Source organism: Cottoperca gobio, chromosome 21, assembly GCF_900634415.1.
Source record: "Cottoperca gobio chromosome 21, fCotGob3.1, whole genome shotgun sequence".
Classification (NCBI taxonomy): Eukaryota; Metazoa; Chordata; class Actinopteri; order Perciformes; family Bovichtidae; genus Cottoperca; species Cottoperca gobio.
Genome location: NC_041375.1, coordinates 10,491,410 through 10,506,906, shown reverse-complemented (window position 1 = coordinate 10,506,906; position 15,497 = coordinate 10,491,410). Strand labels below are relative to the sequence as shown.

Below are 15,497 nucleotides of genomic sequence, written 5' to 3'. Positions count from 1 at the left end.
ATTTCCTTTAGGGTGTAATGTAAATGTGTAAAATAAAATAGCTGTTCACTGGCACCTCAGTATTGTATCTGCTTACTTTCAGCTTTAAAGGGTCCTTTTCTCCATTACATAATACATCCTTTTAATAGAGTCTGTTAAAATAGGCTGCAACTATGCTTTACAAGCTGGTCTAGATATAGTACGTCACTCCTAAACAGAATCCTTATATCAAGTATACTCTCTATATAAGCTTATAACGTATGTCAAGCAATATCTGTGTGTGTTGGGGCATCCCACCTGTAGGGTGGTGAACATCAGTCCCATCTCTCCGTGCTGAACGTTGGGATCCATTAAGTCTTCTATCAGACTGACCTCAGCTCCCAGGTTCCTGATCCTGCAGAGCAGCACAAACATGTTCAGAAAGCAGCGTCCGCTCTCCACTCCAGGTTTGCAACACGACACATCGTCATGATACCGAAGCCTCTGATTCAAAGTGTATCCTTGACCCGGACCGCACAGGTCAACAAGCTAGTTTAACTGTTGCCTGATTTTGTTAAAAAGCTACACATTAGCTACATCAGCTATTATCAGAGTAATAACTGAATTACAGTATACAATGAATAAGGAAAGGGTGTGTGTGTGTGGGTGTGTGTGTGTGTGTGTGTGTGTGTGTGTGTGTGTGTGTGTGTGTGTGTGTGTGTGTGCGTGTGTGTGCGGTAACACACCTTGCCCTGAGCACCACATAGAGGAAAAGAGGGAGCAGGTCATCCATGCACCACAGGAAGTTACCATCCAGCATAGGTTTTACTTCCTGGGTCATTTCCTCAAACGTCTTCTGGATGACGAGGAGTTTGTCTGACGGAGTGAAGGTCGTGCTGCATGTGTAGGGAGACATTTTTTAATTCAAACACAATAATGCACATTCAATGTTGGTAATGTTCGGAGATGTACTGTTACACAAATAAGATTTGTGCTAAATATCCTGCCATAGCTTGTCGCATAGTGAGGGGATGGGGGGAGGGGGGGCTAAAGTTTTTCAATACGGGTTGTAAAACTTTTAAAATGCGACACTTAATCCTGCAGTGTCAGTTTGCAATCTTGTGATCACAAGAATTAATGACAATTTAAACAACCCAATCATTATTTGCAAGTTTGTCCAATCAAAATATTCCTGCAAAATGAAAAATAATAAAAGAAACTGTTAAAGATTGCATACAAAACTTTACGACCCATTTCTGAATGAAGTTTTTTTATTTTCCAAATATGCCCCAAAAGCTGTGAAAGGACATGTATCACAAAATACACAACAAAAACGCAAACCATTTCAAATAGTGTAACTAAACTGTACCATGACCAACCGTTACCTAACACTTTCACTTTTGGAGTTTGTTCGGAGCGGTTCACATCGTGGGAGAAAGCACTCCATGACAAAAAATATATTGACATAACAAACTAAACTGAATCAAAACATTAGATGTTGGACATGAACTCAAGCTCCATGGATCTGGATTGGATTTCCTGCTTGTTCATCTGCTAATCACACTATTGTCACATTTAGTGACATCACTGATTAATTATGTCACGTTATATGGCAGATACCTTATTTGTTGGAGTGTCTCGACAGCTGAAACAAAGCAGGCATCTTTACTGCTGGACACAATCTGTGGTAAAGAAAGAGAACAAAACAAGAGATGCACACGCTTTAGCATTATGTTGGAATCACATGTAAACCCTTATGAGTGGGAGTGATGGACGTTTGCATTGAAAGCTGTAGAAAGGGAGTGCAGACATTGAGAAAAAGGTACATGAGGAGAAAATAGTACATTTAGTATCTGACCTGTTTTTTGTCTCCAAGAATTGACATCCACACGGGCCAGAACTTCCTACAAGAGAAACAAAAAGTGCAGATCTCTGGATTAGAGTTGGTCATAATTTAAAAAAAGTATTTCAACCAATTGTTTGTGCATTAGTTGAATGCACACACTCACTCCTGCACTCCCAGGAAGCTGAGCAGTGACTGGTCGGGCTGTTTGTTGAGTCGGAGGATGCGCTCCCAGTACTGGGCCTCATCCTGCTCCTCCTGCAGACAGTACATGGTGAAGAGAGGAGGGTAGAGTCGAGGGAGCAGCTGAGGGAGGAGCAGCGAGGAGCAGCTCAACACCATAACACTGCTGGAGGACAAAGAGGAGGATGAGGAGAGAAAGGGAGACGAGGGTCCCATGTACAATACAGTATCTATTTAAATAGCATTGAGATGGACCGGCTAACAAACAGATCTTATAAGATAAACATTGTATCTGCTCAGATTCCCATCACTGCCTTTAGGTCTGTGTGTGTGTGTGTGTGTGTGTGTGTGTGTGTGTGTGTGTGTGTGTGTGTGTGTGTGTTGACACTCACCCTTGCTCTGCTATGTTAGTGTTGTGATTGCTCTTAGATGGAGAAGCAGGGGGGTCTGGGATGATGCCCCCATCATCTGGTAACCCCGGAAACAGAAACCTGCAGGCAACAATTTATGTTATTTAATGTTTTTAAATATAACTTGCAGGGCTGGACCGAATATCATCTATTTATTTATTTTACATTCAAAGCTTCTTTTGAGGTTTTCTTATTTAGCTTTGGATGTCAGTCGCCAAATGTTATGACATCATCACCCTAAATAATAAAAAATACGTAAATGTAGTTTTTTGTTGTTATTGTGGTTATATAAATATAATTTATGCTGCTGTTATATTGATGCTACACCGCCCCGTTAATACAGCTGCGTGCCTCCCTTTAGGGAGAGTAAACTGTTTAGTTTTTTTAACTGAACGACGGTCTGGAATTATTGGAAAATATTTGAGTCGGAACCAATCTACGCAGCCACCGCTGCAATATCATTCTACAAATAATACTATCAATAAGTGTAGCCTAGTCTTTATCTGCAACTGTGCAGAAATAGCGGGTTTACACAGAATGAATAGACATGCAAAGAAAAGAAAAGAAGAAGCTGCGCAGCATTAGAATGTTGATTTAGGATTTGAATGTCAATGTTTATGAATGAAGCTTTGAATCTTCGGTATTCGGTACAGCCCTACAAAGTACACTCAATGCACATCTGCAGAAGGCTGGGGGCTGAGAAGTGAAGAGGCAACACAAGAGAGGACTCAGAACTTGAACTACCTAACGATGCTGTAGAAATGTGTGAGGTAGGACAGAACCTCCTGGACGGCCTGTCTAAGCAGCCTGCGGTTGGATCCCACACCAACATAAGTCATCCTGTAGACCGTCACCAACGTCTCCACCAGCCAGCCCAGAGGGTGGTGAGGCGTCTCACACGCCTGACATACAACCACAGTCACACACAGACACACACTTAAGTATTAAAACCACAAATCCACAGGTAAAGGAGCAAACAGTGTTCTCCTTGATTCAGTCTGAGACGAAGGCAGCACCTACTAGGCCTGGGACGATATGAAAACTTCATGTCACGATTATGGTGGACAAAATAAATTGCGATTCACAATATTATCCTGATAATCAGCCCTAAAAACATATAGGAATCATTTTACCTTAACAAATATTTCTATTGCATTACAGAAAGATTTTTTTAGTGAATATGTGGTACAGTATATGAGGTAATCATGAATCCTAAGGCCCCCCCCTTCATAAATAAAGAACACAAGTTTCACTTCTCTATATTATAGTGAACAGCTTCTTCTAGTCACTCGTGAGGATATTCAAGACTATTAATACGATCAATTTATTGTGAATTTATTCTGATTCGCCATAAATCCTATATATCGTCCCATCCCTGATACCTACACTTCTTAATATACTTCAAAAATTGGGTATATTTCACAAAGGAAAGTACATTTCTTTACGTGTACTTCTTACAGGTTCCTGCTTTACCTGTTCTCATTAGAAGCCTGATGGATTCTCCATTTACCTGTTTTATAATTTAGTAATATAATATTTAGTACAATAAATCCTCCATTCACGAAGGTTAAAATGTTTTTGTTGAAACTCTTTTAGAGGTGTTGACTCAACTAGTTTGTGGTGCTGCTGAATTGTATTAATGTTATTCTAAGAGCTTAGAACTAATGTATTGCAGGGCTGTTGTATCTGGCTGCATCTTTATGCTTTGTACTTTACAAATCAATGTTCAGATTCTAATAAGTGCAGAAACACACATCCACCCACTTGTACCTTCATGAGGTATCTTCGTATGTTGTCGTAGTTTGCGGAGGTCACTGGCTCTCCGTGCTGGGGAATAAACTCCAAACACTCCAGTACTTTACTCTGAGACCTACTGAGAACTGGGCTACACACACACACACACTTAAATATACAGCTGTATATCTAAGAAAGGTATGATACCATTTACATTTGCTTCTGTGTGCGCTGTATGAACCTTTGTCGTCGTGCTGTTGCTATAGTAACAGCGATGTTGTCCCAGGCTGCAGTCCTCTCTCCTCTCCCAGCAGCGTCACAGCCCAGTCGACTCCAACATTCATCAAACACACAGAGCCACCTCTGACCTGCGGGCACCACGTACTGACCCACCCTGCTGCACAGGCACAAGTTAAAACATTTTTAAATACCAAACACAGAAAACTCCCCATGCAAGAACACAAGAACATACAAATAACAGTTTGCTCTCCTACTTGCCGCACACAAAGAGAGGCACGCACTGATGAGTTATACTCATCTAAGAAAGTGTATTTAATAAAAAACAAAGACCTGCTTATTGAATCCGATGAATCCCTTTTTTCAAATTCAAAACTTCATTTACAAACCTCAATACAATCTCATTCTGTACAGCACAAAACCATCAGCTCCAGATGCAGGCAGAGTACAAAGTAATACTCACAGCAGGCGGTTTCTCTCTTTGTTTTCTGGTTCTTCTGCAGCTGGTTTGCTGTACGTTCCAACCACCTTCAGCCCTGCGGTCCACTCTCCACTGAACAGGCCCTCCAGGCAGTCACCGTTAGACAGGGATAAAACACCCTGAAGAAGGAGGGAGGGGGCGAAATGGATGTGTATGAAATTATATTCAACGCAGTTGGATAGGTCATTGTTTTTGGTGACTAGGGCTTCTTGTTAGTGTCATGTAACCATTTTGCATTAACAACTGTGAGATTTGAAGTTGGAATTTAGCACAAAAAGACAAGTAACTGATTTTCTGATTAATCATGTAATAAAGCCAGAGATGACAAACATAGAGCGAGAGCACACAGATAAAAGCAGACGGAGCTTTCTACCTTCCCGTTGACAGTCCAGTCATCACAAAACTCCCCATGTAAAGCTGTGTCGTCATCTGACACCAACAGACCTGCTCCCTGATAGAAAACAATAAATAAATAAACAATAATTACACTTACAAATTATTCTATTCACGTTGTTTGCAGTATATCATTGCCTGAGACCATTTGGTACCGACAGTTGATATGAGAAAATCAAAGCTCAGTGGCACCACCTCCTGTCCATCAGAGCATCCCCATACAAGTTGCTGTTATCCACCAACTTTTATTTCTTGATATATTTAGTACGTTTGTAGCTTAAAATAGAATGAATGATAAAAGATATGACATGATTAATTATATTATATCATAAGCACCATTTACTGGCCCCAAATCTACTGGGTAATCCAGGTTTAAATCTCTCAGACAAAGGTTGAGAGTGGAGAACTCACGCAGACTGCCACAACAATGAAGTACATTCATCAGGCCGGACATCACCAAATGACTGCAGTGACTGTTCCATTTAAATGTTAGTAACTGGATCTCTTTGAATTTTAATTGAATAGCCCTACTTTAGGGTGAACTTACACACATCTTGTTGTCTCTGAAGGTCCCTTCATAGTAAGCGCCGCACTGGGTGACAACCACAGCGCTGCCGTGTCGCTGCTCGTCGAGCCACAGTCCCATGTACTTCTCACCTCTGGGAAGAGCACATGAGAGCAGGGACTAGTGACAGTTGTGTGTCTTCATGAACAACATGTAATTCACTATTTGTACTTTCAGTATTCAGTTTGCAAATACTGAAAGCAAGATTCCACTGAAATGCTTTGGACTGAAAAATAAAACTACAGTTGATAATAAAAACAAACTGAGTAAATAACTGAGTTAAGAAACAGGATGTTCTCCTGAAATTATCTCATTTTTATTCTCAATATATTATATATTCTCAAGATTGATCAACAAAGTCACTGGAAGAATGTTTAGGTTTGAGTTCAACCCTAAAGACCCAGACCTGGTCATGTCATCGTAGACTCCGTATCCTGACTTCCTGTCGTGGACCCACTGGCCAATGAAAACGCTGGAGGACTTTTTGGCCAGTTTTCCGGAGCTCAGCATGCCGTAACCGTGCCGCTGTCCATCGCAGAAACAGCCCTCGTACACCTCGCCACTGGCGTACCTGGGTGGAACCCACAGAGACATGAAGACACACACAGATAAGTCTGTATGTGCAGAACATGGCACTAAGCCTGACGTGTTGGGTGTGGGAGTCAGACATGATGACGTTTCATTTCTATATTGCGAAGGTTTCTACAGCGGTGTCCTTCCATATGTCATTCATCGCCTGATTTATAGAACTTTTTATTCCTCAAAACATGGCAATTGTTTTTCTTTTTGAAATAATATTTTCAGATTTATGTAGGGATACAAAGAAATGTTCTTTCCTCAGTAAAAACCTTTGTCTCTAATATGTCCACAAAATGAAACAAGAATTTTTAATCTGGCTTCATACAATGTTCAGATTGCAAATTAGTGCATTTCTAACAAGAAAATGTCTAATTTCCATAAACTTACGGTATCGAAAAAATGGTCTTATTGTTGGTAATTAACCGGAGAAGTTTCATTGTGATTTGCATTTGTATGTAGTGTCTCCTGAACATCAGACATGACCTCTGTGATTTAGATATGACCTTTGTGATGAAGACATGTCTCCTGTGACTCGGTTATGCACTATTTAAATTCACTTTTCCTACGCTACGGTCCACTTTACTAAAAAGTCAGTAGAAAACGGTATACTGACTTGTACTTGCCGAAACCATGGATCTTGCCATCTCTCCAGTGTCCTTGATAGCTGTCTGGCTTATTCAGCAGTTTGTTAGGTATTATACACTCTCCATAGCTGGAAAGAGAAAGAACAATTGTACAGAAATGTTGAGACAACAGTTCAATCTTTGTTAGTTATTAACACAGATATAAATAGGAAAAACCACCAACTGGTTTCACAGTTTCTGGAGATGCTGGATGTTTAAAACAGGACTGAGAGTGAATGCCGGTAAGGACCACTATTTTCTGTTTCTGCAAGTATTTAAATATTTATCTTCTGATCACAGGTCTTCCTAAAAGCTAGAAAGATGTGTCATATTGGAAATGAACAACATTACACATTACCCAGCTCTTTATAGTACTACACCAGGTCAACTTGCTTACCCATCTTCCTGTCCATTCTTAAAGTTCCCGCTGTAGGTCCGTCCATCTGGCCACTTCATGGTGCCTCTGTGAAGGCAAATACAATTAACTATCCAACTATTTGCACAAAACCCAAAATGACTACTGAGTAGAATCATTCATTCCTAACATTTTACTTTCACAGTTACTCTTCGCCTCACAGGTCTCTCCTCGACTGATCGCTGTCGTCATCCTGAAACCATCTCATGGTGGTACCTCCCCCGTGGTTTCTCCATGCTTAGCTTATTAATACTTATGTTATGGCACTATAAGTACCATAAGTGAGTTAGGAACATTTTCAATATTCTTCCTCATGGTGCATTCAAGGACACTCCAATATCCAAGAGTTTATCCACACTTAAAAATACATTTAATGAACACACCCATATGCAAACATTATTCAGTACACAATGTAGCTGCAGAGATGGCGATGATAGGCGCGCCCACACACACCCACACACGCAGACATACAAGCTCTCTAACCTGCCATGAACTCGTCCTACCAGCCAGCCCCCGGTGTACTGTGCATCTTTAAACCGACCGTCTCCGTTGAACGTGTAGGAGGTCGTGCGAGACATTGCTATTAACCCCGGCGACGACCCCTGACCTGCACCACCCAGCACCTGATCCACCGCCTGGTTAAGAGACCGAAGCCACTTGTTCTGGAGCGAGAGAAAACAAAACATAGGTTTTTAAGAAAGAGGAAAAAGGCCATATGAGAGAGAGGCGGAATAAGAGCAGAGCATTCTGAATTAAAGATGACAACGTCATGAGAGAACAAGATAATCATTATGCAAAGAGATAAAGGTCATTGCCTCCTAACTGTGCTGGTGACACATGCGGCAGTTTGCATTTCCAGTTTCAGAAAACAAGTTAAATCAGATTTTTAAATAAATTCAAATTAGAGATAGATAAGTGGTGTGTCTCCATCTGCTGAGGTGAAGACAATTAATCTTCTGTATGTCAAAACTCATAATACTGAAGAACTGAGCAGTCAAACAGTTTATTGATGTTTTACATCAGCTGGACAGGAATTAATACATTTTATTCCTCTTTAGCAAGAAAATCTCCCAGGAGAAAAACTGAAAGTAAACATTAGCATTTTAGGAACGTTGTTTTGTGGTGTCAGCTAGTTGTATTTGATGTTTGCAGGCTGATGGGCAAAACCAAAAAAAAGCTGTTGTTAGCAGTGTGAAACATTGATTAGAAATATGCCCCTCTTGCCGTTTAGTAATGATGTCGAACCATTGATGTTTAAATGAGTTATTATGTATTCACAACTCCCATCACTATTGGTCACTTCAATACTTAATACTTCTAAAACAATGAAAACATTTGCAGCATAATTTGCAAAAAAAGAGGTTGATAAGTGTATAAATGTACCTTCTCTTGTGGCGTTGAGGCCACCAGGGTGAAACTCTCCTCTGGACAAGTCATTCTGATGGCATAGCTGAAGACATACAACACAATGACAATAATAATTAACTTGATCTGTAAATTTGAAAAACATTACTTTTTTTAGCATCAGTCATGTTAGCTTTGACATTCGTAGTTTGGATTTTTAAAAGCAACAAACTCACAGTCCGCTGCTGTCTTCAGTAACTGGTTTCACCCACAGACAGGTCAGAGGGTAGACATGATGTGTGGAGAACTGCAAAGAGAGAGAGCAGCGGGTCAGGTACTTATCACCATCCTCCTGCAGATGGATGGTGGTGGTCTAGTGGTTAGGCTTCCGAATAGATTGGATTGAAGGTTGCTGAGTTCAATACCAGAACTGCCCCCATTGTGCTCCTGACAAAGGTCTGAGTTACTCCAGGGAGACTGTCCCTGTAGTTAATTCACTGTAACTGTTAATTCAAATCAATCTTTTGAGAAATGACCAAATCCAGATCACATATGTGTGTGAGTATAAGAGAGAGAGCAATACATTGTTGCTGTATTGTGTAACTTTTGTGTGCTTCTATTACTTTATATGCATCAGGCCGTCCTTCTAAAAAGGCCTAAATGGCCTTCCCGGTTTAAAATAAAGGTTATAATAATTACAATGTCTAATAAAGATTAATAATGTCTACACATAAGTTAGACAAACCTAACTTACGAATATTTCCCAAAGCTTATCGCAGGTCGGCTTCGAGTCCGTGCCGGTTGATTTTCACTATATACTGGAACTAACAACAAGGCCGCCTTGAAGGTAGGGAATCTAAAAGTATGCTTTAGATGCCTAAACATAAACATGCAAAACCTCTGATCCTGTTACTTTCATTTTGTCCAGTTTAGCAAAGATCAACTATTAAATGTAGGCAAGATGCGTATTCAAGTGCAATGCAGGATTAACACTATGTCGAAGGTCTACTACACAACACAGGACATGAAGCAAAACCAACAGAGAGACGCAGGACAGGTTTCAGCACTTTCTGCTGTATATTAACACACCACCCCACACCAAACAGGAAGGAAAACTGTTAGTCAGTGTTCAGTCGCAAACTGTTGTATACTGAAACAATCACCAAGTAGGAAAGGAGAGACGCACAGGAAAAGTAAACAGTAAGTATGTTGTCCTCCAAGTTGCTCTTTGAAGCGGTTGTCTCTTGGATCAGATGCTTTTGAAAGCTATAATGCAGCAGGGAGTTGCATCCTTTCATCAGTATAAACTACTGCAACTATGACCTCTTCAATTTTCCCCACTAATCGATCACTGTTGCAAACACATCTAAACACAAATACAGCAGCCTGTTTGGCAGTGGTTAAGTTTAGACTCTATCGAGACAACATGTACAAAATACATGTTAACACAGGATGCAATACCAAGGTGTGCAATATTACAAAGCCCGATATTTATTCAGTTAGTCTACCACTCGTTGGGGTGGACAACATATTACTGATTGATTTCAACACAAAATTGGCAAAAACATATAATCCTCCATGAGAGAAGGTTTTATTGACGGGCTCTTGGACTGAAATACATACAGTCCCCTCCAAAACTATTGTAACAGCGGGGCCAATTCCTTTATTTTTGCTGTACACTGAAAACAATTGAGTTTGACATCAAAAGATGAATATGAGGAAAAAAAAAGATCAGTCTTTCAGCTTCTATTTCCAGGTATTTACATCTAGATCTGATAAACAACTTAGAAGATAGCATTGTTGTTAACAGAACACCAAATCTTTAGGTGAGCAAAAGTATTGGAACATGTGACTGACAGGTGTTTTGTGAAAAACACCTGTCAGTCACATGTTCCTATACAAATAAACCTATAAATAGAAGCTGAAAGTCTGATCTTTTTTTCTCATATTCATCTTTTGATGTCAAACTCAATTGTTTTCAGTGTACAGCAAAAATAAAGGAATTGGCCTCGCTGTTCCAATAGTTTTGGAGGGCACTGTAGTTTGAGCTAGATGTGCTTACTAAATTGGCAACTGAAAAATGTATTGGGTTTTGCAGTCCCTTTAACATTACATTAAATCCTGTGTTAACATTTATTTATTTGCTTACTAATCCCATGTGAACCTGTCAGAGTGCAAGCACTGAACAGGGGCCAGCCATGCCGCTGCAACACAAAGCTCAGGGTGGGTAAAGTTTGGTAAACTGGTGTCAGATATACTTACGAGGCTCTGAGAGGGAATGGCCCCCTGAGTGAATGAAAGATACGATGTACACATTGAACTTTATCTGAAAAACATGGTAGTAGAAGTCCAGAAACACCAGGAAGACAGATCGAGTGGAAGCGATCTCAAATGCTCTCAAATTTAGAGATTTGGTGGACTTTAAAACTGCACAATTAATATATAAAGTTAAAAACTAGATGCTTCCAGACTGTATCCAGAGGTTGTTCCAAGTTAGAGTGAGTCAATATCAAAGGAATTTGCATTTTTACAAAAACAAAGATTAGAACAAATGCAAAACAAAGATGTCCAACAGTCAAAGGAGTTAATATGTGGAACAGTTTTAAAAGGAAATGAAAATGTGTAAAACACTAAATAGATTCAAAAATATGGTCTAAACACATAAAATATACATAAAATACATGCATTGTATTCTGTTCTTATATTTTCAGTGTATACAACTAAAGCGAACTGTAGAAAATAATTCATGTAAAAAGGGGAGGTGTAATAAGCTGAGGCTTCAGCCTACACCTTCTTTGGTTTGTCATTACTTTAAAAAGGTAATGACTTATTGATGCATCTAATGTAAGAAAAGTGTGTGTTATTAGTTTTCAACAGATGTGACCACGTTAATGTAGATATTGTTAGCTAATCTTATTTATATATAAACTGTAGATAATTACTGGTGTCCACCATAAACTACCTACAAGTAGAAGAAATATACCATAATGTGGCAATGTTTTAGTACCGATCTGTGTTTGCATGTGTGCGTACCTGTGTGTGCACCAGGGTGTCATTGAACAGTATGAACCAGTGGTTGGAGAACCGCCCAGCGTTCTGCAGAGTCAGAGATCTGCTGCTGCTTTCACACAACACACGGCGCTGTGGGAGACGCAGGACCTCCTGATGAACAAGCACACATGTATATTTGCTTATTAAAATCTGACACTGTTGAAAACAACTGTGTAGATGGACATGGTTTCCATCTGAGCACCTCACTATTCAACATATCTACTTGCTCTTTAACTATTGCAGCTAGCTAATTAATGACACACATAACACCACCCTGTGCTATTCTTTTGTAATAAGGGATTCAAAAGAAGCAAACAGACAGCCATGTTTTTTCAATTACAATGTTCCTGTATCCTGTGAGCAGGAACAGCAGTTATCCCTGAGTAGTGGAATAAATGCCACACAAGCGGTTTAAGACCTCAGAGACTCTCTTTGTCTTCTGTGTATCGTAGTTTGAGAAAAACGTTCGAACCTTTTCTCACTCAATCAGTTCAATCACACTGAATTAAATAACTTAACACGGAGTTGTGCTCACTGTAGTTTTTCCAGAGTGGGTCTTCCAGAAGAGGAAGGTGGTTTCAGCCTCCTTCTTCCTCCTCAACAGGGACAAAGACAGGGAGTCATACTGACCACAGCCCTGATGGAGGGACTGATACTCTGCAGTTAACTGGGGAGGAAAAGAAAAAGTTAGAGGTTTAACTGGCTTTTCTTTCTTTTTCTTCTAAGAACATAAAGAAGAGTACACTTTGCCAGTTATTACGACAGTAGTAGACCACTGGAACAAATATGGCCGTTATAATTAGACAGTGTGTGTGTGTGTGTGTGTGTGTAGTGTGTGTGTGTGTGTGTGTGTGTGTGTGTGTGTGTATATATATATATATATATATATATATATATATATATATATATTCTCTATCTCTCTATATCTATTCTATCTATGTATATCTTATCTATTATATATCTATCTATCTATTTATTATATATCTATCTATCTATCTATCTTCTTTATATATATCTATCTATTATCTCTCTCCCTTCCTCTACTCTATCCCTCGAGCCAGTGGCCTATTTTCTACTCTTCTGTAGTAAACATGATGAGAACCGACTTCATTAAAATAACACCAAAGAACAGAAACCTCTTCCACGACTGCTGAAATATGTTATAATAATAATAGTAGAAAATAAGTATACAGTATGTTACACTGCTCCAAAAATAAACCACTCTCAAGAGCATGACAGGAGTCTAGGTATGTTAAAGAGACTGAAAAACAATGGAGACATGTCTATTATCAGCTAAATCTTTGGAAAGCACCAAACTGCAAAATACATTCAGTAGTTAAGGCTGAATCTCTTCAGCTGTACATGGAAATAACAGACTGTTAAGCTTTAGTTTTTGATTTTAATGCTTATTTACTGCTAAATAACTATACATTACAAATGTGAATATTTTTTGTTGAGTATTTTTGTTATATTATTTAAGCTACTGTAACTTTCTTTAAATGTGACAATACATTGAAAGCTTGTTTTGTTCAATCATTCCTACTATGTCTAGGACACAAGTGTAGCAGAATAATCTTACAAAAAAATAAGCATTTTCCAGTTATTCAAACATTAGAAATAAAGACATTTGTAGAAAAAGGAAGAGAGGTAAAAGAAGGAAGATCACAAAAGAGAAGGAAGAAAGGAGAAGAGAGAACAGAGAGTTTTCTCCTCACCACATCGTAGCAGGCTGCCAGTTTGAGCAGGACTCGGCTGTACTGGTGGAGCTGCTGCAGAGGCCAGTAAAACAAGGAGACCAGATCAACATCCCCACTAACAGACTGGTCTGATACACACAGCTGAGCCAGCATGGTCTGCTGAGAGCCTAAACACTCACTGGACAGAGACAAAAAGAAATACAACTCATGACTCAATTATCTACAATGTTTTCAGTTGATGGGAGCTTTTCTAAAAACTTGCCGTTTGGTCATTCTTTCTGGCTGCACAAGATCCATTCCTGTGCTTTAAGCTTATGGTTTGTTTTGGGGTAAAACACAGAATAACTGTTTTTCTAGCATGAGCGTCAGTAGTAATGATGAAGGTGTTCTATGCTAACATTAAGGCTGTGTTTCAACCAAAAATGCAGAGTTGCAAGAGGCTCTAGCGGTGGCACTCGCAGAGGTCTCATAAATGCACTTTTTTGGGGCAAGGCCAAGTGAGGTGAGCAGGGCTCCTTAAGTGAAAACATAAGGAAAACATTAAAGGAGCTTACAGTGAGAGTTTATGGAGTGATCGGAATCCACCCATCACCTGGAAGTTACCCACTGAAGAACAGTACCTGAAGAGCGACAGACACAGAGAGGGAGAGAGATGTTTATGTGGGTCTCATTTGAATTCACATACTAGATACAATATAAAAATGTCAAATTAACTATTAAGTCCTTGGTGAAAACAACTTGAACCCGGTATCTCATATCAACGGTATTCTTACTGTTGCTCCATCTACAACAGAAACTCTGTAAGCTTTCATTTTATTTGCTCTGGAAAAAGAGTCTTAAACCCTGTTGTTACAGAAGTGGACTTCAACATTGAGACAAATAATACAAGCTTGTATTTAATGTCATTTTTAACTGTTAAAGCATTTGCAGAAATAATTAGAGCCACAGTATTTGCCAATAAAGGGATTTGTGTTATATGAGAGTTGAATTCAGTTTCTGTCAAAACAAATTGCACAGATAAGTTAGATAAAGATAAAGTGGGACGGAACTAATGAGAGGAACATTAAAGCACAAGAAAAGGGTGACACTAAGTAAAACACATAATAAAAAAATAGAAAAATCCACAAAAGCAAGAAAATTGTATGTTTGCAATAAAACAAATATTAGAATGTCCATATTAATAAATACAGTATGGGCTTTGTGTGTGCCGAGACGAAAAAAGTGAACCGTACTCTTTATAAATGTCCATAAAGTGCTCAGTGTGCGTCACCAGGGGAATGGAAGTGACATCAGAGCTTTGCACATCATGCAGGAAGTAGCTGAGTGACGTGGAGTGTCGACCGATCAGGACGCTCAGACGAACAAAACTCTCACAGAGAGAGAAGAAGAGATGCGTGCATGGCTCACCTAACGACGGACACACACTCTCTGTGGAGGAGGGCACAGACACTTGCACATTAATGCACACACTGAGTAGATGCTCAAATCATGTATGTATTATTTCACAGATAATTAGTTGTATTTTACACACAGTTCTTTATATTTTGAGTAGATACAACACAGCAGTTGGTGTTAATCAACACAGATGGAGCCAGTACTGAGACCCTCTCACCTCTATTACGTAGCGGTGTGAGGAGGAGCTTCTTAATGCTGCTCAACCAGCAGTCGAACTGTCTCTCTCTGGAGGCCAGCTCATGGATAGCCGAGATAAAACCCATGACGTTCTGGTCTGCCAACACCGCACAGCTCTGACCACCGCTGCACACGCTGTTGATGTAACCCATCTACACACACACACAAGAAGAAAATGTTCGTCATACATTAACAGCATAATAATGATTTTAGTTATGTTCTCTTTCATTTAAGTATTTTTTGTTTCTCTCTGTTGCTTTTAATGCCGTTTCTCAGCTTTTAATTGACTTCCTGCCTTTGTTCAACGTATGTCTACCAGATTTCAAAATGGCAGCTGTGATTGACTCTTGTC

General features: G+C 39.5%; 1 protein-coding gene across 8 annotated transcripts in view; it reads right to left on the bottom strand.

The window, feature by feature from the left end:
- Positions 1–15,497, bottom strand: part of LOC115026305 (alsin-like) — a 36,089-nt gene that overhangs the window by 10,298 nt on the left and 10,294 nt on the right. For 4 of the 8 annotated variants that reach the window (XR_003834283.1, XM_029459067.1, XM_029459069.1 and 1 more), the window contains exons 16-40: positions 15,126–15,297; positions 14,746–14,941; positions 14,068–14,133; positions 13,532–13,691; positions 12,352–12,483; positions 11,799–11,927; positions 11,028–11,051; positions 9,002–9,072; positions 8,805–8,871; positions 7,905–8,083; positions 7,404–7,469; positions 6,997–7,095; positions 6,211–6,375; positions 5,787–5,898; positions 5,220–5,297; positions 4,829–4,965; positions 4,370–4,525; positions 4,165–4,279; positions 3,139–3,296; positions 2,377–2,475; positions 1,968–2,150; positions 1,817–1,862; positions 1,579–1,640; positions 705–854; positions 277–373 (exon numbers count right to left, since the gene is read on the bottom strand). Coding sequence is in view for 7 of the 8 variants with exons in the window: in XM_029459067.1 (XP_029314927.1) it covers positions 277–373; positions 705–854; positions 1,579–1,640; positions 1,817–1,862; positions 1,968–2,150; positions 2,377–2,475; positions 3,139–3,296; positions 4,165–4,279; positions 4,370–4,525; positions 4,829–4,965; positions 5,220–5,297; positions 5,787–5,898; positions 6,211–6,375; positions 6,997–7,095; positions 7,404–7,469; positions 7,905–8,083; positions 8,805–8,871; positions 9,002–9,072; positions 11,028–11,051; positions 11,799–11,927; positions 12,352–12,483; positions 13,532–13,691; positions 14,068–14,133; positions 14,746–14,941; positions 15,126–15,297 (2,919 nt within the window). In the remaining variant the exon portion in view is untranslated. Of the gene's footprint in view, positions 1–276; positions 374–704; positions 855–1,578; positions 1,645–1,816; positions 1,863–1,967; positions 2,151–2,376; positions 2,476–3,138; positions 3,297–4,164; positions 4,280–4,369; positions 4,526–4,828; positions 4,966–5,219; positions 5,298–5,786; positions 5,899–6,210; positions 6,376–6,996; positions 7,096–7,403; positions 7,470–7,904; positions 8,084–8,804; positions 8,872–9,001; positions 9,073–11,027; positions 11,052–11,798; positions 11,928–12,351; positions 12,484–13,531; positions 13,692–14,067; positions 14,134–14,745; positions 14,942–15,125; positions 15,298–15,497 lie in introns of those variants that run through there. The other 4 variants (XM_029459068.1, XM_029459070.1, XM_029459071.1 and 1 more) reach the window with 3 other exon arrangements.